The 23,348-nt window shown below is 37.7% G+C and overlaps 3 protein-coding genes across 7 annotated transcripts; 2 read left to right on the plus strand and 1 right to left on the minus strand.

The window, feature by feature from the left end:
• Positions 1 to 671: 671 nt before the first annotated feature.
• Galphai (G protein alpha i subunit) lies at positions 672 to 9,414 on the minus strand. 2 transcript variants are annotated; one of them, XM_069136145.1, is made up of 4 exons: positions 9,248 to 9,414; positions 3,016 to 3,200; positions 2,517 to 2,803; positions 672 to 2,374 (listed from the first exon to the last, which is right to left on the minus strand). In XM_069136145.1, the coding sequence occupies exons 2-4, from the start codon at positions 3,160 to 3,162 to the stop codon at positions 1,894 to 1,896; spliced, it is 915 nt and encodes a 304-aa protein (XP_068992246.1). In that variant the 5' UTR covers positions 3,163 to 3,200; positions 9,248 to 9,414; the 3' UTR covers positions 672 to 1,893. The 2 variants fall into 2 exon arrangements, with proteins under 2 accessions (XP_068992246.1, XP_046484616.1); XM_046628660.2 differs by lacking the exon at positions 9,248 to 9,414 and adding an exon at positions 4,273 to 4,880.
• Positions 9,284 to 14,304, plus strand: LOC124220160 (delta(24)-sterol reductase-like). Of its 3 annotated transcripts, none has more exons than XM_046628657.2 (6): positions 9,284 to 9,409; positions 11,281 to 11,436; positions 12,509 to 12,614; positions 12,711 to 13,064; positions 13,180 to 13,550; positions 13,777 to 14,304. In XM_046628657.2, the coding sequence occupies exons 2-6, from the start codon at positions 11,317 to 11,319 to the stop codon at positions 14,107 to 14,109; spliced, it is 1,284 nt and encodes a 427-aa protein (XP_046484613.1). In that variant the 5' UTR covers positions 9,284 to 9,409; positions 11,281 to 11,316; the 3' UTR covers positions 14,110 to 14,304. The 3 variants fall into 3 exon arrangements, with proteins under 3 accessions (XP_046484613.1, XP_068992245.1, XP_046484612.1); XM_069136144.1 differs by lacking the exon at positions 9,284 to 9,409 and adding an exon at positions 9,523 to 9,541; XM_046628656.2 differs by lacking the exon at positions 9,284 to 9,409 and adding an exon at positions 9,595 to 10,344.
• Positions 14,305 to 14,482: 178 nt separating this feature from the next.
• LOC124220699 (uncharacterized) lies at positions 14,483 to 23,140 on the plus strand. Of its 2 annotated transcripts, XM_046629967.2 has the most exons (18): positions 14,483 to 14,612; positions 14,713 to 14,833; positions 14,920 to 15,125; positions 15,289 to 15,497; positions 15,611 to 15,906; positions 16,213 to 16,316; positions 16,415 to 16,613; positions 16,714 to 17,247; positions 17,327 to 17,521; positions 17,843 to 18,061; positions 18,150 to 19,402; positions 19,495 to 20,185; positions 20,551 to 20,768; positions 21,060 to 21,699; positions 21,929 to 22,173; positions 22,250 to 22,457; positions 22,564 to 22,643; positions 22,747 to 23,140. In XM_046629967.2, exons 1-18 carry the CDS (start codon positions 14,589 to 14,591, stop codon positions 22,894 to 22,896), a joined length of 5,592 nt encoding a protein of 1,863 aa, XP_046485923.2. In that variant the 5' UTR covers positions 14,483 to 14,588; the 3' UTR covers positions 22,897 to 23,140. The 2 variants fall into 2 exon arrangements, with proteins under 2 accessions (XP_046485923.2, XP_046485924.2); XM_046629968.2 differs by lacking the exons at positions 22,250 to 22,457; positions 22,564 to 22,643; positions 22,747 to 23,140 and having other exon boundaries at positions 21,060 to 21,715; positions 21,929 to 22,143.
• The last annotated feature ends 208 nt before the right edge of the window (positions 23,141 to 23,348 follow it).

Consider the following 23,348-nt stretch of genomic DNA (forward strand, 5'->3'; position numbering starts at 1 on the left):
GGGAAAATAATTCAGACGGATTGATTTGAAAAGTATTAACACACAGTATTAATAGAATATAAAAAAATTATCAAGTATGTATTTGTCTACAGGTCGATTACATTGTGTTACAAATAACGTTATAAGCTCCGAAAATTTGACGTTAGTTCATAAGCTATGTAATTAAAATATGGAAAAAGCATAGGGCTGCTAGAAAAAAGTTGTTCAATTTCACTTCTCTTTCCAACAACGTTAAATAGTCAATCTAAACCCCATGCAAAATATCGACAAGATGACATTTTAAATATGGTTTATCTGATTTCATGAAAACAGTATCCAGTGTTTTGAAAATTAAAGATGAAGGGATTGCTTGGTAGCCTGTAGTTCAACAATCAGATCGTGCAAATGAAATGGAATGGAATGTCGTACTTCTCGGACAACGCGAATATACAGCTAGAAAGGTCCAACAGTAATATTGATTATTGTTGTTATTACCGTGAATTATGAAGTACACATATTTTGTTATTGCATGAGAAACAAAAAAAAAAACGAACAAACAAACATACACGTAACTGTACACGTAAAAAAATACTTCGAAAACAAATCTATTTTCATAATAGACGAAACTGGAATTCATGAATTAAACCAGATATTATTATTATTGTTATTATTATTAACTAACACACAAATTGGTCCATTTTAGAGATTTTAGGTACTAGATTTGAGATTCCAGTAGATTCTTTCTCTTTCTCTTTTTCTTTTTTTTTTGCAACATTTTCTTTCATTTTTCTTTCTTCTTCCACTATAATAAATTATATACAGAGACGCTTGTTTCAGACTATTTTTTAAACTACAACACGATCGGAACAAAACCAAATTTGCTGGAGCTACTTAAAAGACATACATACATCTAGGGTGTTTAAAAAAAGTTTCATATATCTAGTCTAATATTGGTTTTATCTTCTTGCAATCTGGCTTACGGCGATGAATTTCATCAAACATCATCGAAAAAATCATAGAAACTTGTACGATGAAGCGAAAAAAAGGCACGTTGTCAATTTCCAGTTAAACAATGATAAATTGTTGTTTAAAATCGCTTGTTTTTATATTCAATTTGAGGAAACATAGTTTTCTTTCAATTGAGTAAAACTTTTATACATTTTTTTTCAATGACGTTTAAATATTTTTATTAAAATTTTCGCGAGAAGTTTCGGGTTTTACGACGCTTTCTCTCTGTCGTGTTATTTTTGGCCGAAATAGAATAATGAAATCTTCCAATTTAAAAGTAGAAACAAAAAATGAAATACTGAATACACAGTCTTTTTAAGCACCCTACGATCTCATCAATTTTTGATTAATAATTCCAGACATTAAAAATTGGTGTTCAGAAACTGACAAAAGACGACCGTGTTATAGTTTGTTATTAAAACGATATATCGAGTATATTATGCGCAATAAAGCTAATTTAATTCTAATATACAAAGTATAAAAAAAAAGAAACATTAGAAAAGTGCCATGCTATGATTTTCTATAAACTATAAAGACGAGTTTTGCGCGGAGATTCTGTGCGGTAAAAACGTGCGTTTCGAAAAAAAAAAAAAAAATTAGTTTTTTCTATCAAACGTGGATTATGATTTAAATTAGATTCATTTTGATTAAGTATCGCGTACTAGGAATGAAGATTTTAATTAAACACCTAATGTCTAAAAACTAAATGCCTGATGAGATTTGGTGAAAAATTTATATTTTTGATCCGGACAGACAATTCGCACGAGTTTTTAAAGCATTCCAAACTGATGAACGCCCTCGATTTATCAACCATTAATAACCAGTATTAGAGGTGAAAATTATAGACGTGTCGCGGATTCAGAATGTTTTGATTTAATCGGCATCATCGACGGATTCTGAAATTGTTCAGCTTAATAATAAGCCGCAGTTACTCAAGTTGTTCTTAATTATAACATCAGTCACAGCATCAAATACGAATTGAATGTTATTGGTGTCAGTCGCACATGTGAAGTGCGTGTATATTTTTTTACGGTCTTTTCTTTTGTTCAAGTTTTCAAATTTCATTTGAATGTATGATGCGCAATCTTCGTATGTATTCGGCCCTTTATATTCAGGAAAGCATATGGTCAAAGGGCTCCTCGTTATTTTATCCTCAAACAGATCTTTCTTGTTTAAAAACAGAATTATCGACGTATCGACAAACCATTTACTGTTACATATCGAATCGAACAACTTCATTGATTCTATCATCCTGTTCATCTCCTCATCCTCGGCCAAGACTAAATCGTAACCACTCAGTGCAACGCAGAATATTATCGCTGTTACCCCCTCGAAGCAGTGAATCCATTTTTTACGTTCTGATCTTTGTCCACCAACATCAAACATTCTGGAAAGAGAATAAGAAAGTAATTCCCGAGAACTTGGATTGACCATAGATAATTTAATATTGGGCTGTGGCGACATATTCATGGCAGTGCTAGAGACAAAAATTGATATTAATATGATGTTTGAAAGATTGAAGAACTCACTTGAAGTCAATCCCTTTAAACGAAAACTCCGTTTCAACGATTCCTGTCGTTTTGACTCTGGTCCTGAGAACATCCTGTTGTGTCGGTATGTAGTGGGGTTGGGCAATGCGATCAAGAGCATTGAGGTAATATGCCGCCGAATCATTGAGCTGATATTCTCTACTACGTGTGAAACAAAGTTGTACTCCTGCGTCCTGCCATAATCTCTTCATTAATAAAACTAGCTCTCCCGTCAGGTCACCCTCCTCTGCTGCCGATGCTAGAGTGAAAAATTGCCTAGCAATATCCTAGAAGGTGACGAATTTATTAATGCATGAATACCATAAATATTAGCAAAAGTTTATTTTTCATCAGATAAAAGATCCCGGGATGCAATTTGAACAATTTTGATCATTTTTAACAGTAGAGTAATTCATTTAACGAAAATTGGAGTGGAAAATAATATTAACTTTCAGTCATTAAAACACGTTTACATGTTGCTTTCGAAAAATTTACGCACCACCTTATTTGGGTCTGCAAAATCAATTCTTAGCTGACCCATGGCTCTGATAATTGTCATCAGACTCTGTATAGTATTGCTATAAACAACCGGTTTATATTCTTCGCATTCTTCTTTACTGTACCCGGTTTCATGAATGATTCTCATCTGTTTAACGATCGTCGATTTTCCGGACTCTCCAGCACCTTGGAATAAAAATGAAATGAATTGTTGTAAAAATTACCTTGAAATAGATCGGGGGGAAAAAAAAATTGTCACATGTTTCTTGTAGCTTAGGAACATTAATTGAAGTTTTGTTCATTGAAAATTTTTTTTTTTTTGTTGCAAACATAATTCGTCAGGTATTTCAACATATTAATCATAATTCTTCTCAGCTCATAATTGAAATAATATGTCACCACCAGCTTTCCATGAGATAAGATAATAGTGAAATTTAATAATTGTGAAATCCATGAGTGTTCCCTTCCCTCAGCTGAATCATCTAGTGACGAGAAGCCATGTGTATACAGGCAGACATCAATCAGCTATTTTACTACAATCAACCATGCTGTGTGGATACATGCATTGCAATATCCTGTGTAGCATTAAGGAGGATAGGATGTTTTTTGCTATCTCATCTCATTGCCATGAGAAATAAGATGAGAGAAATTAGAAAAGTTCTAAGCCCATTTGTGTAATGATCAGTGGTGAAAAAACCTCAGTTAGGTCAATTTCTAATAATAATAATAATTTTTGGTAAATTCAATTTGACAATATAGTGTAAGAGAAGGTAATTTAGAAGAACGACGAGTTACGATAAGAAGAAATGGGGTAAACAAAGATGAAAGAATAATTTTTCGCATCGTTTTGACGGCCGGATTCATCGCGGCCTTAATTATACCATTGAATCATACGTTAATTGGCTGTTTTTACCATTTCAATTAAGAGAACATGGTCGCGTTACTCCCGTTCTCAGTAAACGAGGAGAGATAAAACGCTATCAAACAAACCGAGAAGAAACAAAAAGTAAATGGTAACACGTTAGCAATTTGCACGGGATGTGTAAAAATTAAGCGTGCGAAAACAAGCAGTATTTACGCACAGTTCGTCCGTTTTTGTTTCGTTTCTCTTTTGTTTTTTCATGTCCGCGAATCGCGGAACGACGGAAAAAACGATGAACGGGTCTCGGACGCGATAGCGACGAGCCGCGGAACGAAGAGAAACTTGCATAAAATTTAGTTCAACACATCGTTATTTTGTGTTTAGATGATAATTTACCAAGAAGTAGGAGTTTGACCTCGCTGGCAGCGCGTTCGCCATCCATTCTGAGATCTTTGTCAATTTTCTTAGACCTCTCGGCAGCCTCCTTGTCGCCGGTAGTGCTAACGGCGCATCCCATTTTTCGATTCTTTGCTATATCACGTTCAATAAATCGTTCAAATAGTCCTCGTTTCGAGTGACTGGAACGCCTGGCAGAAGTAAGGTCTGCGTGAAATCGGCCAGGATAAGATCGGCGCCGCAAATCGTATATCGGTCGAATCAAACTCCGGGTGACACTTGTTGCTTCGCCTTGTATTGCGTGTGGGAACCGCCCGCCCCGTGCACCGAGTGCAGCCAACGACAGAAGACGGAGGCCCCAAGTACCGACCGAACTCTTATTACACACGTATATCCGCACATACGACGGCTTGGTCGCAGTCCGGGTTTACCGATTCCCCAATAAACATCTATTACAGCTCACCGTCCGCCCCCTCGCCTCTTTTATTCCACAAATTATTGTTCATTATTTAACACGAATACTACACGGGTCTGCTGCTCGACTTTATGTTTAAAACATTTGACGCGCCCACACCAATGACTTATCACGCAACTATGCGCCGACGCGCTCCATTTTAGACTCGACAAGCATTGGATGTGTAAGGAAGATCTAGACGGGTTACCAACTCGACATTTTGTACTCAACGATTCTAGCGCTATTTTAACGCGTGGCGGACATTTATATAATCAGCACCCGTTTTATCATGCCGAGAGAGTGTCGAGCCGTAGAGAGAGAGGGACGTACTAAGACCAGATACTCTCTCTCTCTACTATCTCTCTATAACTGCGTTAGACAAAGAAGGGAACTAGTCTTACCACTACCCTCTCCATGCCGTTTTCCTCTTACACGAAAGGGTATACCAGGCTTCCTCCACGTCTATTTGTTTTAAGATCTTTTTTCTTGCCTAAGGTTGCGTTCCGAAATTTATTCCCAGACTTGTCAACAATCCTTTATCTCTTTTGCACAACCGAGTTCGTGACTAGCTCTGCCTCTGTACTAGAGAGTTTTTAGTGCTACCAATTAGTTTCGCTCCGAAATTGTTTTCAAAAGTTTACCATTCGTTGAAGAACGGTGGCCAGTTGCATTACAATTGTGTATTACCGTTAATTTCGAGTTCTTGTTTATCTATTTAAAAAAGTACAGTCATGCGCGTAGTCGCTTCATGAAAGTGACGCTACACGGTGGGTAGCCAATTGGAATGCCACGTTCTTTCATCATCGCGTTAATTAAACGTTGAAAAGATACCTCTGTTTAATGAGGAAATTACTCGAGACAAAGAATAAAATTTCTTTATTCAAAGATGAAAAAATGTCAATGAATTGAAACGATTTGATTTACTTTTAAATACATTTAGAAAATTGCATTTTATATTTTTCACGAAATGTCAGTATTACAGTTCACCCATCAGTCCCACGAGCAATCTATCTAGCGGGCTGAAAAACTTACATTCCTGGTGCAAACTGACACCGTATAAAAGTGCATAAAATTCAAATAGCGGTGTCATTAATCATAAAATGATGAGTTATGTCTTGTATTCAATTACAAATATTTAAAAAAAAACTCGCATTCATACTGAAGTTATTTTAAGTTTCAACATTAAAATAGTCCGTAGAATGTTGTATTCCATGTTCATAAACCTGCTTTTTGTGGCGGTTAATACGTACAAATTCTCGTGATTGTATCAATATTTAAAACGCAGCACAGAACTTTAATGACGGCAACCTATTACAATAATTTTGCACTCGTTATATTGACAGGATTAAAATCAGCGTCCCGTGTAAGGACGCTCGTTGTTCTGTCGTCAAAATAGCAATTTACCAAATTGGCAAGCGTCTGTAGGTATATCTTGGGTTACAACAGAGCACGTTGTCATTCATTTATGCATAGTTATTCCGTTCGTTGGACCGGATTTTTCTCAAGACACTTTTTTTTTAGTCCCAGTTCCAATCGCTCTGTATCCTTGCGTCTCCTTATGTTACATGACATTGAAAGAAGCGTCCGATTCTATTATGCAATACATTTGTAGTAAACCTGAAATTAGAACTGCTGCATCGGTTGAGTTTTTTTTTTATCAAAATGAAACAATCGAAAGGAAAACTCAAGTCTCTGCCGTTCGAATGTGTCAATTATTTTACTTCGAGCAGTTTAGTAAAATATCCAGTATGGAAAGCTGGGTAGAAAACTAGGTCGACAGAGATTGACAATGATGGAAATTCTTGAGCGAGTAACCTTGAATTGAATGGAAATGAACAGTATGAATTTGTTCCGGAGATATACAGTCTCTATACACTAAATAAGGATATCGCGAATCGATTGCGTAATTTATTTTAGTCTGCGTAACGAATTTAAATTTCATTTTAACGACATTGTAATCTGTTTTAAATCGTTGATAATGTTGAACACAGCTATTTCAAAAAAATTTTCATCTAGATTGCGATTGATTAGCCACGATAGTGATAAATACATATTGTTCCGAATTGATTATTTAATTCAATGGTCATCATTTTCGCCGCAATAAACGAATGTGTAAAAATGGTAAAAAAAACGATGTTTCTTCATTCATTCAATCGTAGCTCTGGCATACATAGACCTAACACGACCCCTCAAGTTCACTTATATCTCAATTCCTCTCAATTGAGGACACCGTTAGATGAACCCATTTAAACTATATTTAGCCTGTACGTGCAAATTACAGTGAATATATTTTACGCAGGTGCATTAGCGATAAGAAAAATTCACCGCACTTATAATTACGTCTGCATGTTTACATATTATGTGTCTGTAAGTGGATGAAATAATATTAGACAAATTAAAAATGAAGATAGATTCAGTAAATTCGGCAATCCGTAAAATATTGTACTGATCAATCTACATCAAATAATTAGTTTAATTAATCGAATCCGTATAACTTGTAATCTTCGCTCGAATAACATTCATAAAGTTCGCGTCCGCAGGCGAGATACTAACGTATAATATTTAAAATTACCACGTTATGTTCTAATCTGCAAAACTTTAGATTGCATGTATTTTATTATTGCAACGAGTTTCCGATGCGTCTCGTAAGAGATTGTGTTAACATACCGATGGACTTTGATCACTGCAATACAGCTAAACATGCGTCCGAATTTATAACAGTATAGTTGTAAATAATGTACAAAAAATAACTAAATATATTTTGTTAAAATTCCGAAAAAAAACAACATTTTGTCCTCAAAGCGGATATCATTGGCTCATTACCTCAAAATAAATTAACATATACATGCAGTTTTAGATCCTGCCATGCAAGCAAATCTTCTATCAGACTGGCAAAAAACTTTCTAAAGACCAAAACAGGACTTTGCCAAACCGGTTACGCTAGTAAATACATAATTTTAATTCTTTTCAAGTCTGCCCGACCATGTAATACGTATTTATTTGCCTGAATAAATTGTTCGACGTATTGAAAATGGATAGTTACGCTAGGCCCCACTTTCTGGATGATCGGTGGATGAATATATAATTTTCCCTATTGCCATGAACTCTCCACGGAATTTTTCTCAATGTTTTCTTGGACTTCCTCAAAATCCGCACTGAATTACAAAATTTGTTATCGCATCGTTTTGCCCAATCACGAAAAAAGTATGAAACGTATACAATTGTAGTACCAGCTCTGCAGAGATTGTGAGGAACGTTCACCGGCCGCAATCAAAGCTCGCACCAATCTGCCTTATTTGTAATAATATTAGTTACTGACCTTAAGGTCGGCTAATCAGTTATTCTCTTGTTATGTGCGAGTGTGATAAACCTCTTATAAATCGATTGCCGCACGTTGCCGAAGTGTAGAAAGAGAAAAAACTCCACAGGGAAGTGAAATCAAAGTTGCATTACAAAACGTACATACAACAGGCTCTTTGTCTGATGTGAAATTCGCCTCGATTATATGCCTTCTGTTACGTTTTTGACGGATTTATTCCTCGGTGAGTAAATTGTATGAAAAGAAAGAAAAGAATAAAAAAAAAAATAAAAAAAAAATCACCACACAGACATTTATCATGGAAAGATAGAAATTCGCAAAGTTAACTGCAGTGTACGGTCTTTTACGTACAATCATCTTGATAAGATCGGGAAAGAAAATACCTACTATTTTTTTACTGATCTTTGTATTCATCGCGCTCACATAATCATACCGATGCAATTGTTGCTCCGTCATTTTATTCGAAATTTGAGTACAATATATTATATTCCAAGCATTACATGTTATATAAAAATTAAACGTTACTGCAATGCAAAAATTCGTGCGCATATAACAAGTATTGAGTTGCGAATTTTTTGCCGTCAATTTTGATCGAACGCATATCAATGTACAACGATAAGCAAGATAAACCTTGGGTACCAAAAGCCTTAGGTAATCGCCAATCTCCAATCTATACCTTTACTACCATCCGATTGTCACTTCGTACATTGTAATTTTGCAACTTACAACTGAGCGATGATGAGTAATCGAATAATTTATACCATGCTCCTTATGCGATTATCAGTCACACGGTAAAAGATACGCAAATAAAATTCGCATTTATAATAATTATTGATAGACTTTTCGTCAAAAACGTATATTAAAAATTTAAACCTAACGAATAGAAGTTTCTTTAATTTTTCACGCGATATCTCTAATATCAGGTATTCGATAATATTTCGCCAAAATTAGCGACCCAACATTGTGTCTGTATTGGAGAATTATAGTTAACTGCAAACAGTTACAGTAATTCTGGAATCCTGTACTATAAAACTGCATTACCTCCTTTGAAATTCTAGGTACGATGTAAAAAGATATTCATGCAAAGTTTATTCCAAAACTCTTCTTGCGATTTCTTTTCGAAGAATGTTACACATGTTTTTACAAGCTGATAAGTTTCAAATGTTCCGAATACATGAACTGTTCAGATAAAATTTTCTCACCAGCTATATTGCAGGTGCACAGGGTAAAGTATATATGCCGATGGATGTTCAACGTCAAGCGGTGTTACGACAATGTTAATGCCTGCGGGAAATAACTCGACAGTGGATGATGTACTCTGGATGGATTAGCAGCACCTCCGTGTTACGTACGCAGAGTAAAACGTAGGTATATATTATATCTACAACGTGAGAATAGTACTTCAAGCAGCGAACACGAAGGCGTTATAGTTTATTCATCGAATAATCAACTATCAACGACGTTGGAAATAGATAAATATCTCCCCTGCGATATAAGTAAGCTACAACTTAGGTAGGTGTAGTATAACCTACCGGCGTCGAGGTCTACTTGTAGTATTCGACGATCCGGCGGTAAGCAAAGACGCGCGCTTTGCGTTTAACGTCACTGTACCGCTACGCGATTAGATAATCCGATGCAAGGATTTGTCGAAATTAATACAGAACCATAAATAAATAAATACATAGAGGCGCCACAGTCGGTGCACAAAAGTATAATAACGACGCGAAGATCAGTTCTAACATGAATTGAAAATTTTTCATACCAACCAACGCTCGAAAGTGAAAAGAACGCAGTGCTCTTCGAAGCTTTTGTGTTTTTGATTGGAGATTAAATCTGAGTGATAAGAAACGTTCGAAATTTAAAACTACGAACGTGAAGTTTCAAAAGTTTGAAATCAGAACGTTACGTATATATTTAGTTTTCAATTTAAATCAATATACCAACGGCACGTCTTTCAGTTGTTTTCGGAAGTTTGAAATTCAAATACATACCTAGACATATCTATATGATCTAAAACGTTGACGTTTCTCTCGGGATATACAACTGTGATTTTGTTTTCAAGTTGACAGTGTCAAAAGACAATCGTAAGAGTTGTGAAAAATCATTTGAAATGCTGCCCAATGTGGACTTGTTGTTTGAGCACGTGCTTATCAATTATCGATGGTTGTTCGCGATTTGTTTCCTTATGCCACTGTCCCTCGGCTTTGATGTATTCAACCACACGCGAAATTGGATAGTATTTAAGCTGAGCAGTGCTCCTAAATTTCACGAGAAAAAAATACGGGATGTACAGACACAGGTAAGATTAAAACGTATAGCTTTATATTAAATTAATATCACGATATAACCTTCTTCCAATCGTCTTAGAATCATACATGTATGATACACTGATACTATTCACTATCGCCAAAAATAATCGCGAGCGTTTGTCAATATTTTGGCCCGAACTTGTTACTCAGGTTTTTTTTGGGATTATACGAAGTAACAACGATTATTTGAAGTTGTAAATAAACTGTGATAAGTCTAAGACATGAAAATTTTTCAGGTAGGGCACTAAGCATCCCACTGTGACTGAAGGAATTACAAATACATAACGGTGCCTCAGTAGGTTAGAAGGAAATGCGTGCGTAGAGCTGATAAATGTAACGTACATGCGTGGACATTAATTCGGAGACGGCTAGTTTTTCGTCCAAGTCGATTACGTTGGTAACGCAGATTCAGTCTGCAGTGCCACTGTTGGCTGCCCGCTACGGGCTCTGTCTGCGTTACCAACGTAATCGGCTCGGCCGAAAAACTACTCGTCTCTGAATTAATGTCGGCATGTATGCATACACGTACAAAGCACTGCAGTGGCCTCGTTACCACGGCGACAACGATCCGTTTAAATATGAAAAAGCGCGCGAGAGTGGCGCGTCGATTTTAATCAATTTCCCAAGGGCGTCGCCTTTCTCGCCCTGAACCACATTTTCATGTTCACTGCTCTAATCATTTTCAACAAAATCGCAAAAAGACTATATAATTATTCGCCAATTTTTCCAGACTTTCGGTGATGGTTGAAAAAATTGGCGGGTTGATTACGTGAAAATAACAACAATAATAATAATAATAAAAAACAAAGTACGTGGACTTTGAACAACATATTGAGCACCGATAATTTCGAACACCTGCATCGTCGTCATTCATTGATTGTATACCATGGAAGAGTACAAATGTTAATTGCAAGTAAAACTTTTAGGTTAAAAAATGGAAAGAGAGTGGAGCAGACCGGCAAATGTGCACGGCACGTCCAGGATGGCAAACAATGAGCTTCAGGCAGCCGCGATACAAATCTTCCATGTTCAAGGTGAACGTCAACTTGGTAGACGTCTTAGAAGTGAACGTCGGAGAGCAGGTAAATTTTTGCTTTCGCCCTCACGCTGTACATCTCCTGTATAAAACCGGTGATGTGCCACCGGGGCGCTGGGGACCCCAATTCAAAAATTATTGCGTAGAGACGGAGATATCGATTCGCATAGCTTGGAAAGATTCTGGGATACTCTTTAAGGTCATGTAGTACGCCTACCTTTACCGACCGAGCAAACTCACCATTTTCTCTTCCTATATTAAATAAACAAACGAACGACAAAGGTAGAAGCTAAAGGTAGGAGTACTACATGACCTTAAAGAGAGGATACACCCATTTATTCAAGTAGGTGACGGAAATGTCGTACAGGGTTGATGATTTATTTTCTAGGGTAAGTTTTTACACCCAATGTTTTTTAATGGTTCATATTTCAATATGAAGTAGGATTAAATGTGTGCATGCGTCAGCGCTCACTCGCAAAGTCAGGCTGCAGGACACCTGGCGGCGGCATACTTTGAAGTATGTTCAATTATAACATGCACTATAAGTGCTTTTCGATAGTTGAAAATTGGCGCTAAACTTTGTTATAGTACTAAAAACGCGAGAAAGTGGTCGGACCGCGTAGTTGCGGATCGCGGCGAGTCAGCATGTCGCATAAATGGTCGCGATAATGATATCAGTAATGTCCGTTTGGCGGTGTGTTCAAAAAAAAATTTGAAACCTGCAAGATTTTACAAGCAAATGATGGGCACGAAAAATTGTCACGTCCCGTTTAATTTGAACTTTCGGTTCTACCGGAAACAAATCGATTTTCAATATCTTACCGATAAACCTATACTTTTTCCTTCTTATTACTTTCTCTAAATTAATGATAGTGTTTTTCCTAGTTTATATATTTATTTTGAAAAAATGTCATCAACGTTTCGTTTGTCGGATTTTTTTTTCTTCATTTTTCTTTCAAAACTTTTTTATGGGACTGCCAAGTCCTATTAGTTTCAGATTTTTTACTAGGCCGTTTTCGAGATCATCGCGGAAGTTTGACGGATAGATAGATTTTTCTAAAGAGAGCTCGAATGTGTTCATTATCACAAACCAAACTCAGTGGCGATGCTTTTTACAGTATGTACGAGTCGAGCCGATGGTGACGATGGGTCAGCTGACGGCAACTTTGGGTCCCTTAGGATGGACGATACCTGTCTTACCCGAAATTGATGATTTGACAGTCGGTATGTACTTCGTCAGTAAAGGAATGAAGTCTAGTGTTCGACGACTTCGAATAACCGATATCCAACCAGTAACCCACCTTACTCCGTGATCCTCAGGTGGCTTGGTTATGGGAACGGGAATCGAGACGAGTTCGCACAAGCACGGTTTGTTTCAGCATATCTGCCGAGCCTTCGAAGTCGTCCTTTCCGACGGTTCGATCGTCAGATGTACGAAGGAAAACGATCCGGATCTCTTCTACTCGATTCCATGGTCCCACGGAACCTTGGGCTTCCTGTTGTCGGTGGACATACAGATAGTACCAGCGTTAAAGTACGTCAAACTTGAGTACGAACCGGTCAAGTCTCTGAAAGAGGCGTGCAAAGTGTTCAGGAGGCAAACCTTGAAGAAGGAAGACAACCAGTTCGTCGAGGGTCTGATGTTCTCAGAAGAACGAGGAGTGATTATGACCGGTCAGTTGTAAATGGAGAAGCGTAAGATAAGACAAAAGAATACATGGATAACAAATTCCAATACATTATTGCAACATACCTACAAACCATCTCCATTCCTTCATTGCTCCTACAGGAAATATGGTTTCCGAAGCGGATGAAGACCTGGTCAACAGAATTGGTCGATGGTATAAGCCTTGGTTCTTCAAGCACGTTGAGAGCAAGTTTGATGGCGGTCCAAGGACGGAATACATTCCACTCAGAGACTACTATCACAGACACACCAGATCGTTGTTCTGGGAGCTCCAGGACATCATACCGTTCGGTAACAATCCGATTTTCAGACTACTCGCCGGTTGGATGATGCCGCCAAAGGTTTCTCTCCTGAAGCTGACCCAAACCGCTGCGACGAAAAAACTCTACGAAGAAAACCACATTATTCAAGACATGCTTGTGCCGATCGAGCACCTAGAAGACAGTATTTTGAAATTTCATCAATCTGTTCAGGTGATCAGAATTGTGTCGATGAAAAATTCTTTACAATTAATAAAATTCAATTAGCATTAGCGGCGGATATTTACATTGATCATAATTAGCTGTTGAAAAATTTCAAATTCCTATCAATGTCAAGACTGTCATAATTTGCTCATGTCTCAGCAATTATGTATCAATCAAATCATTCGCAACTATTATTTTTTCTTCCGACTTACGCTGTGATTATTTCCAAGCACAGGTTTACCCGTTATGGTTGTGTCCGTTCAAATTGACGGCCGAACCGGGATTGGTCAATTCGAGAACATCGGACGATAGGATGTACGTGGATATCGGTGTGTACGGAGTGCCGAAGGTAAAGGGATTTAAGCCGGTGGAATCGACAAGGGACATTGAGGAATTTGTCCGGAAAGTAAATGGATACCAGATGCTTTACGCGGATACTTACACGACGAGGATGGAGTTCCGGAAGATGTTCGATCACACACTTTATGACAAAGTTAGGGACAGACTGCAGTGCAAAATTGCCTTTCCCGAGGTTTATGACAAGGTGAAGAAAACTGCTAGGCTATAGCTGACGTTTCGAACCGTCGCTGCAGGCACCTGGAATTTATTACATACATGTAATAATACTACATATTATTATTACATTAGAATATCATTTACTAAATCGCAATGGATATAGATACCATTGCTTTGATATATGGGTAAATGGAACTACTATGCTATTTTATTTATAAATAAATGAATAAATATATAAATAAACAAAGCGACAGAGACATTGAACCTGAATGTTTTTCCTCGAGAATTTTAAGCTCCAAATTTTTTGTTCTACTTCTCTATCCTTACGAAGTAAGCATGTTTATTTTCGACTCAGCTCAACCATCGTTACCATAACACCTAATAATTCTATCTTCTCCCTGCCACCATTCAGCCAAGTTCACGCTCGCACTAATTCGACAACAGTCTTAAGGCGTGTTTGATCTCGGTACAACTAATCCAGAGCACTGGATTTATTCCATACAATGTGTTAGTTTTATCGTAACAAAAAATATGAAGAAAATTTTGGGATATTTTGTGAGTAGTGGCTTGTAATTGTATATTTAATAGTACGAATATTCAAATATTATTAGTCTGAAATCCGATCGTTTCTCGATATTTCTATTTTGCAACGCAGTTACTCGTGTGTGCGATCGTCCCAAAATGTACGACAGAAGTAGCGGAGGAATATTTAACGAGAAAGCAGAGAGAGATAAAAGTGGCAATAGCCAAATCCTATATCAAAGATCCCTTGCCAGGTATATTCTTGATGAAACTTAAAAATAAACCGTCCTTATAATTTGTTTATAAAATAATATTTGAAATTTATTAAAATACTGTACAGTTGACGTTCGATCGTACAAAATTGAATGGAACAATTTATGGGGTAAATACTTGGATTCTGATAACGCCCTAGCCTTGAATTTCCTCGACGAAACATTCGTCCTGGCGAATGATCGGGTGCTTCGTGTCGAGATGGACGTTTCTCAGAGTGTAATGCTGCGCCAGGTTACCTCAATAAGTCAGCAAAAGCCAGCTAAATTTGTCAGAGTAAGTTTATAATTGTGCATATTCACTATCGCGAACGCTGCAAATTTCAAAGTATAAGGTAAAGTGATCAAGTGCTCGTAAGCATTAATTGAACAAATTCCATTAACTCGTCACGATGCACTCAGATTGTGAATTTATCGACCTTCGTCTCTTTCATGCACAGAGTATCGCCTACAAGAAATTGTTCTATCTACTGATATGCCAAGTGGACGGTTCATGCAGTCTCCACGTTGGACCGAACGTGAACGATTTGCGTTTTTGCCAAATAATCAAGCACCGCGGACTTCCAATGGACGCGAAATTTTTCACCCAAATTAACCAACTCTACCTAGTCGTGGCCGATAATAGCGGTCAATTTGCCGTTCCCTCTGTGTAAGAGTCCAAGGTTTCATCAGCTTTAATTACAGAACAATTTTCATTGACGATGAGCTTGTGTTATTTATATTTGTTATTTTTTCCTTTTTTTTTTTCTTTGTCTTAACCAGAATTTATCGATGGACCGGCACTTACATGGACGTCATAGCGGAGGTTTCGACTACAGGAGCAATTGCGGTGACAACAATGAACTACAAGCATTTTACGATTGTAATTTTTGCCCAGAATGTTAAAGGTTGGCCGAGAATAGGCACAGAGGTTTTCAAATTCAAGAATGGAGCGGTTGAAAGAATACAATTTTTAGCCACGGATGGACCAACGTCGATCCATCACTACAAGCACGACACAGAGATGTTTCTGTTGGTGATCAATGAATTAAGCGCCAGCAAAGTTTTCTGGTGGGACGGTAAGTCGCTTATGTACGATTGTAATGGATGTGGAAAATAGTCACCAATTAATGCTGTGCGATTAATCGATCAATCGGCAGCTTCGATGAATCGCTTTTTCGATTAATCGATTAATCGACAGTAATCGATGGATTTTTTGATTTTTCGATTAATCGATTAGTCATATATCGACTTAACGGCAGAATTATTATGAGGCAACTTCGATTAATCGATTAATCGAAATCGTCGATTAATCGAAGCTACCGATTAATTGGTTAATCGCACAGCACGAATCACAATACGACGATTTTCTACTCTACATGCAGGCAAAGAATTTCTCACTTGGATAGAACTGCCCGAGATAAAATCACCGACTAAGGTGAACGTGGTTTACGCCGACGGCGAAACTTTGCTGCTAGTCGCTCAACAGGTGAGATCGGATGAGAATAAAGCTCTACCTAATTGAGTTTTACGACCAAAATCAAATACTTACGTCATTCGTAAATTTGTTCAAAAATCACATTACAGAACACTTTCTCGCTTTACAAAATAATGAATCTTGCCTACACTAAATTGGATCTGTTGGAAACGAAGGACAGACATCTGATAACAGATTTCAACGCCCGTGTTCAAGGAAAAACGATAATCCTCGTTCTGGTTACAAAATCTGAAGGGAAATTGTGCCGTGTCGAGCCGTACAAACTGGTGATCAAAAAATATCATCGTGGTAAAATTGACCTTCATCTTTCCTATGATAACCGACAGTCGGACGAATTGTTCGACCTTGATTTAAAAATTTTCAAACATTAAATTTCCAATATCGACAGACATAACCGACAAAGTCGACGGTACGTTGGAGTACTTAAAGCAGCTTAAGGATTTACTTAAAAAACGTATGCCGGCCGTCGAGTTAGCCTACAATTCGTGGCCATCTCTTCTGCCTTTTTCGGAAAGCATCGTTGTCTCTTCCCCGTTGGATTTCAACGAGTTGATAATGGATTCTGGAAGCATCGTGAATCTTCTCCTCGAAGCACCGGCGAATATTCTTACGCCTACAGAACTTGCGATTGGCTTGGCTGAGATGGAACTTGTGGCAGATTTTTTGCTGAAAAGTTCGACCGAATTTATTTACAGTAATACGATTGCAGAGATCGAGGGAACGATTGTTGTTGAAGGAGATGCATACCTGGATGAAATGCACTTGGATTCATTGACAGTGAGCATTTTGAACAATCAAAAGGTCGAATTGGATGACGTATTTTCTTACACGAGGGATCAAAATTTTTCCGCACCCTTAAGAGGCAGCAGCATCACTATTGAGAACTTGGAAATCGCCTCGATATGCGGCATTCCGTTTGCAAGTGAGTTTGTGTAAGATTTCGAGAAAATTTTTGCAAGTCACACCAATAATAAAACGTCTATTTTTCATCTCTTGCGTAGATTGGCTTACGACTAATAACCCCAATCAAACAGCGATCGACTTTTTTTCGGACAGCGTCAAGATTCTGAAAGACAAAATTATCGTTCAGTCTGATCTAATTCTGGACAATATCGGTGTTTCGCGACTTAACAATTTGGACCTGGAATCATTTGTCGACGATTTATTTATCATAGGTTTAAACCAGGAGATAAGAGGTCAGTATTCGGATTTGAATGTAAAAATATGAAATCCCATTTCGGCTGGTTTTTAGTGCTCTGCGATTAATCGATTAAGCAGCATCGATTAGTCGTTTTTCCAATTAATCGATTAAACAACGATTTCGATTAATCGACGGTTACGATTCGATTTCGAATTATTATGAGGCAACTTTAATTATTCAATTAATCGTAAAAGCTGTTAATCGAAACCGTCGATTAATTGTTTAATTAGAAAAACGATCATTCGATTAATCACACAGCACCAGTTTTCACTAAGAATTTCTCCTGCACTGCGATATTTCGTCCTGTTTTTTACAGGTAGCATTTTCTACAAACGAGGATTGGACGTTTACAGTTTAACAATGAACGCGACATATGGGATAAACGCAAATCGGTTACTCACAAAGTCGACTGACCAAATATTGGATGGAGAATTTTACATGAAAAACTTACAAGTCGACGATCTTGTTGTGGAAAGAATTAACAACGTTGACGTGAACGAGGCTGCTAGAATATCGAAAGAAAATGTGATTTCGGGTATTTATCAAAGCATTTCTTTCAATTATATTTATAAATTTCTGCCTTGCCCATGGATCATAATCTTAGTCTGTTTGACATTCTTAAGGACACGTTACTTTCCGCAACCTTCGAGTAACCGAAGAACTCTTCGTCGCTGATGGTGTGTCGGTAAATTTCGACGTTCGACCGATTCAGATGTACGAAGATGTCGAGATAAACGGTGACTTGTCGATAAGGGATCTAAAGCTGAATCCTAGTTGTTCGCTTTACTTGAAAGGAGAGAAAGTGGACTTGGATTATTTGTTTAAAAATTACTGGACAAAGTCGACCGATCAAATGATACCCAACGACGTTAAATTGACTGGAGGAATAACGATAGACGATTTACGATCCGATTATTTGAACGGTTACAGAGAAGACGATTTTTTGTACACAACCGCAACGGAAATACCGAAAAAATTCGGCCCTTTACACTTCAAAAAATTTGAAATTGACGGCGCAATTGTCGTCGAAGGTGGAGAAGAATTGCCCATAGATTCGGTTCTGGTAACTGACGATGTGTTATTCGTGAATCAGAAAATTTATATAAAAAATCTTACGGTGGCTAATTTAAACGCCGAAAGTTACAACAAAATTCCAATCGATTTTATAATGAGCGGAAATATCGGCGCGAAGATAACTGGTAAAATAAAATACAAAAATCTAGTAGTGAGGAATGGAATCAGTGTGAACGAATTATGGGCTGATTTTTTCAACGGTATAAACTTGAGAAATTTCTTCAACGAAGTAATGTACGTCGACAAGAGCTATGAAATGGATTATTTAGAAATCGACCAGCTCGAGACGGAGAATTTCGCGGTGGTAGAAATGAACAATTTGAAGATGAGCGATTTTGAAAAAATGTTAAAATACAAAGACGTTACCTCGATAAAGAACATAACCGTCGACGGGGATTTAATAGTTACTGGAAATCTGAAAGTAGACTTTGTAAACGGCATGACCTGCGAAAATTTCATCACAAAATTATCGACCGATTACGTAGAGCTGAAAGGCCAGTCGATATTCGAAAATTTCGTCGTATTCGGAGATCTAAACGCCAACTTGTTGGACAATATCAAAGTGGAAGACCTCGTTGCCAACGCGCTGTCAAAAACTAAGTGTCAGACAATTAGTGGGAAATTTAAATTCGAGAAAATTGAGGCCAGTTATTTAAAAGCTCATACGATAAACGGCGTCAATGTTACGAACTTGGCGCTAGTTACTGACCCCTTGATAATCGAGGGGGATATTACATTCTCAAATTTATTGGTAAAGGGGGACATAATCACCGGTTATTTGAACAACTTGGATGTTCGCGAGGTATGTAATTGAACGGATCAGATTAATCCGAGTTTGACTAATTCAGTACAATTAAGCAACCTCAACAATAACTGCTGACATAATTTTTACAGATTTACGAAAATGCTCTGCTAATTCCATACAATCGAATCGCACAGCTTACAGTGGACGGAAGTATATCGTGGGAGAAATCATTGCCGAAATTGGAGTCCATGTCGTATCTCTTTGACAAAGCTGTGACGAAAAATACGAATCAAATCATAACGGGGGAAGTTGTATTCGCAGAAAACGTTCGCGCCTTTCGTTTAACAAGTTCAAAAATTATTGGAGGAATAGATATTGCGTCGATAGTTTTAGACGCGGTTATTCCCGATGGAAAGCCGATAGCAATAAAGGGGGAAAAATACTTTGCCAAAGGTTTGACGGTCGGGGAATTGAAGGTTTCCGGTAACATCGGTATCCGCAAAGTAAACGACTGGGATATACTGGCGTTAAACTCTTCAATAGTAAGGAAATTCGATACCGAAACGGTGACTGGTCATACGATATTTCGCAATGAGGTAAAGATCGAGCATTTGGACGTAACCGGAAAGGTTCACGGTCTGCCGACTCACGGTATTGCAACCGTCAATTACACGCTTCCGAGCAACACGAAATTTCTACATCTCCAAGTGCAAAGTGAACTGCGTGTGGGAAAAATCGACGGTGTGGACATCGATACGTTCATCAAAAACCGAGTCACGCTTGACGGAAACCATGACGTTTATTGCGACGTTATTTTCCGTGACGCGGTCTTCGTTACCCGTAAGTTTTAGCCTCAATTGGACCAAAAATCGTTACTTATTGACCATTTTATTACGAAATAGTCGTGCATTTAGTATTTATTAAATTATTCGTGCGCTACGAATATCCCTTCGAAGATACAACAATGGAAAATAGTGGAATTACAAACAAAAGCTTAGACATCGATGGTTTATTTCAAAACTTTTTACTGTACGATGGCTCATTTTATTCAAAAGATTATATTCTACAAATTCACTATTTTCCCCCTATCATTTTTGAGTATTTCGTAGTTAAGCTGACAAGAAGTATAAATTTTTCTCCAACCTTGCAACCACCTCAAACTTCTCATTTGCTGATTTAGCCACTAACTGGCCTTCTTCGTATAGAAAACGCGAATTTACCGTCCATAAATGGCATCCGAATCTCCGACGTCGTGCTCAGCGACAGTTCAGAGACTCAGTTAATATCGGGGGAAAAGGTATTCGTCAAAGATCTGAGTGTCCACGGTAGAGTAAACGTCGGTCTAATAAATGAAATCCCCGTGACGCACGAGTACGAAAACGGTATTTTCAACAACGTGGATACCCTGATCGATGGAAACATCGTGAGTACAAAAATCCCATTTTTATACCTTTTGCAACAACTCTTTTTCATACTGTATGTTTTCGTGGAAGCAAATCAGAAGACCCCTAACTACAGGCAATTCGGAGTACAAGTCCAATCTAGGCAATTTCACTATTCATTTGTTCACGGCTGACGCGAAACACGGAGCTGCTCAGAGTGGAGTTCTACCCTGAATTGCCTATAATTAGGGGTCTTCTGATGCGCATCCACGAAAACGCATCATGTATACCTTAAACTTGATCACGTAATTTTATATATTTCCCTCCGGCAGATCTTTGCAGCAGACTTTGAGACTCATTCAGACATTTCCGTATCCGATCTAGTGAACGGTATCAAATTGACCGATCTGTCAGGGGAAATAACGAGCGAAGTAAACACCATGATAAAAAACCTCGAAACCGGTCAATCATACATAGACAAAATAATCGACAGATCGATAAACGCTACCGCATCAATGCCGGATATTTTCTTCTACTTAGATGTGGATCAAGAACTCGTTATCCGGGCCCCAAACATCCGTAAAATTCAAACCGTCAGCGTAGAATCGATGACCAAATTGAACCTTTACGGAGTCGAACAAGGCCGGCACTGCGGTTTGCCGGATTCTTGTCTGTGTCCTGCTCAATATGTGGCTGAACTCCTCGATTACGAGTGTAAAATTTGGAAGATTGATGGCGCGAGAACTGTCTATAATTTCCACGAATTAGAGTCCCGTTTCGGAATGATAATCGTCAGCAACGTCACATCAAGCGGTCCCCATTGCACACACGAAAATCACGCCGCCGAAATCACTACGGTTTCGTGGATGACTTCCGAGAAGATGCCAACCGGTCAGATCAAGGGACACGTCGAGGCAGAACGCTTGGAAATTGGCGGTTATCTCAGCGATGCCAAGACATTTATGATCGGGGGTAAAATTTCTTTAATGTACTGTTCGCGTCTGATTGTAGTAAGTTTGAATTGCAGCGGGAGTTTTCTGTGAAACTCACCACTCAGTGCCAGTAAATAGGCAACCCTTGATACACTTCGAACACGTAACGTGATAGAAAATGTAACTTCAGTTGCCTACATGCTGGTGTTGAGCAACAAGTTTCACAGAAAACTCTCGGATTCGTTCTTAATTCTGCTGTAATTTCGCAGAAAAATTCTACGTCGTCCTTGCCATTTACTACGACGCATTCGTCAAATCCCACGAAGTAAATTCATTGGTTTACGAGATAAACTTGTCTAGTGGTGAAATTACTTTGGTGCAAAAAATTCGAACGAGTGGTGCAATCGCTTTGGATATTTTTGCCACCAAGAGGCACGGAATACATCTTCTTATAGCCTGTGCACAACGCCCAGCCGAATCTCAGATCCATCGTTTTAAAATACGCAAATCTAAGGTGAGCAATGCTTTTTTTCTAACTGTTTATAAAATCAAACTATACGCATACGACGAAGAGGTTTACTTCATTTCAGTTTGAACTGTTGAGGAGCTTTCGGACCGGAGGAAGCCAGAATGTTAAGAGTTTGATACTGGAAAACGAATATTTCGTATTACTCGATGATCCTCTGGCCAATTCTGTACACATTTTTTATTACAATAGAATATTTGATAACTACTATTTTTATCAAAGTCTATTTCATCAATCGCTGGTGAAAACTATCGAAGTATTTTATTCTGGAGGTAAAAAATTCTCAGATCACACATACTTGTTTTGCCAAATTTTTGAAAACTTTCTACGCATGCCTTCGATTTCTTTATTAAACACTGCCATTTATTCGTACCTTAGCTTCTGGGACTAGTGATGCCTTCGTAATCGTTACCACTGAAGAAGGACGATTTTTTGTCTACGAATACATGTACTACGGGGTAAGAATAAATCAGAGAAATTTTTTCATACATACTCGTAATTTAGTAGTTTGCAGATACAACATCAGTTATTCAATTGCGAGTTTTGCGTTGTTATGTACAGGGATTTCAATTGCGCATACAACAATGGTTCGACGGTGTTCAAACAATGACACAGTTCAACTATTCTCAACGTCGATATATTTTTGTCGGTGCCACGACAAATAGCACGGTCTACAAAATCGTGCAACAAGGGCCAGTCAATAATTTATAAAATTAAATTTCGAATTTTCTTCAATCACTTGTGCATGTTTAATATTTCAATATTTTTGAAATTAGGAAAAAAGAAAAAAAAATGTTGAAAAACAAAAAAAAAAAAGATTGTAAATCTTACCAATAACGTTGTTGAAATTAATTTATACTAATTTATTCTTACATGATCATCATACTTAATCTATTGTTATACGTATATACTATTATATTATACACCATGTTATATGCCTTGTTAAGTGTTATTATACATTATATCGTTATTACTGAAATATAAATTCTGCATTGTTGCCTAAAACAAATGTTCAATGTCGCGTTCAATCCAATTTCTAAATCATTTTAACTTTGTTATTTGAAGAAATATCCACCATTTTTTCCACGGAGATCGTGAAATGATGAAACTGCTTTAGCGAATTAAGAAGCTCCGACTTTTTGCGTGAGTCGTGCCGTCGTTGG

The sequence above is a fragment of the Neodiprion pinetum genome, chromosome 5 (assembly GCF_021155775.2).
Source record: "Neodiprion pinetum isolate iyNeoPine1 chromosome 5, iyNeoPine1.2, whole genome shotgun sequence".
Classification (NCBI taxonomy): Eukaryota; Metazoa; Arthropoda; class Insecta; order Hymenoptera; family Diprionidae; genus Neodiprion; species Neodiprion pinetum.

Bases quoted from the DNA above. Each gene is read 5' to 3' on its own strand.
- Galphai (XM_046628660.2), bottom strand. From the start codon at position 4,393: ATGGGATGCGCCGTTAGCACTACCGGCGACAAGGAGGCTGCCGAGAGG. The intron at 3,201-4,272 runs GTAAATTATCAT...TTTTATTCCAAG, and splicing joins GGTCAAACTCCTACTTCTTG to GTGCTGGAGAGTCCGGAAAA. The intron at 2,804-3,015 runs GTGCGTAAATTT...GTCACCTTCTAG, and splicing joins TTGCAGACCCAAATAAGGTG to GATATTGCTAGGCAATTTTT.
- LOC124220160 (XM_046628656.2), top strand. From the start codon at position 10,156: ATGCTGCCCAATGTGGACTTGTTGTTTGAGCACGTGCTTATCAATTAT. The intron at 10,345-11,280 runs GTAAGATTAAAA...TAAAACTTTTAG, and splicing joins TACGGGATGTACAGACACAG to GTTAAAAAATGGAAAGAGAG. The intron at 13,551-13,776 runs GTGATCAGAATT...TTCCAAGCACAG, and splicing joins AATTTCATCAATCTGTTCAG to GTTTACCCGTTATGGTTGTG.
- LOC124220699 (XM_046629967.2), top strand. From the start codon at position 14,589: ATGAAGAAAATTTTGGGATATTTT. The intron at 21,700-21,928 runs GTAAAATTTCTT...GTAATTTCGCAG, and splicing joins CAAGACATTTATGATCGGGG to AAAAATTCTACGTCGTCCTT. The intron at 22,644-22,746 runs GTAAGAATAAAT...TGTTATGTACAG, and splicing joins ACGAATACATGTACTACGGG to GGATTTCAATTGCGCATACA.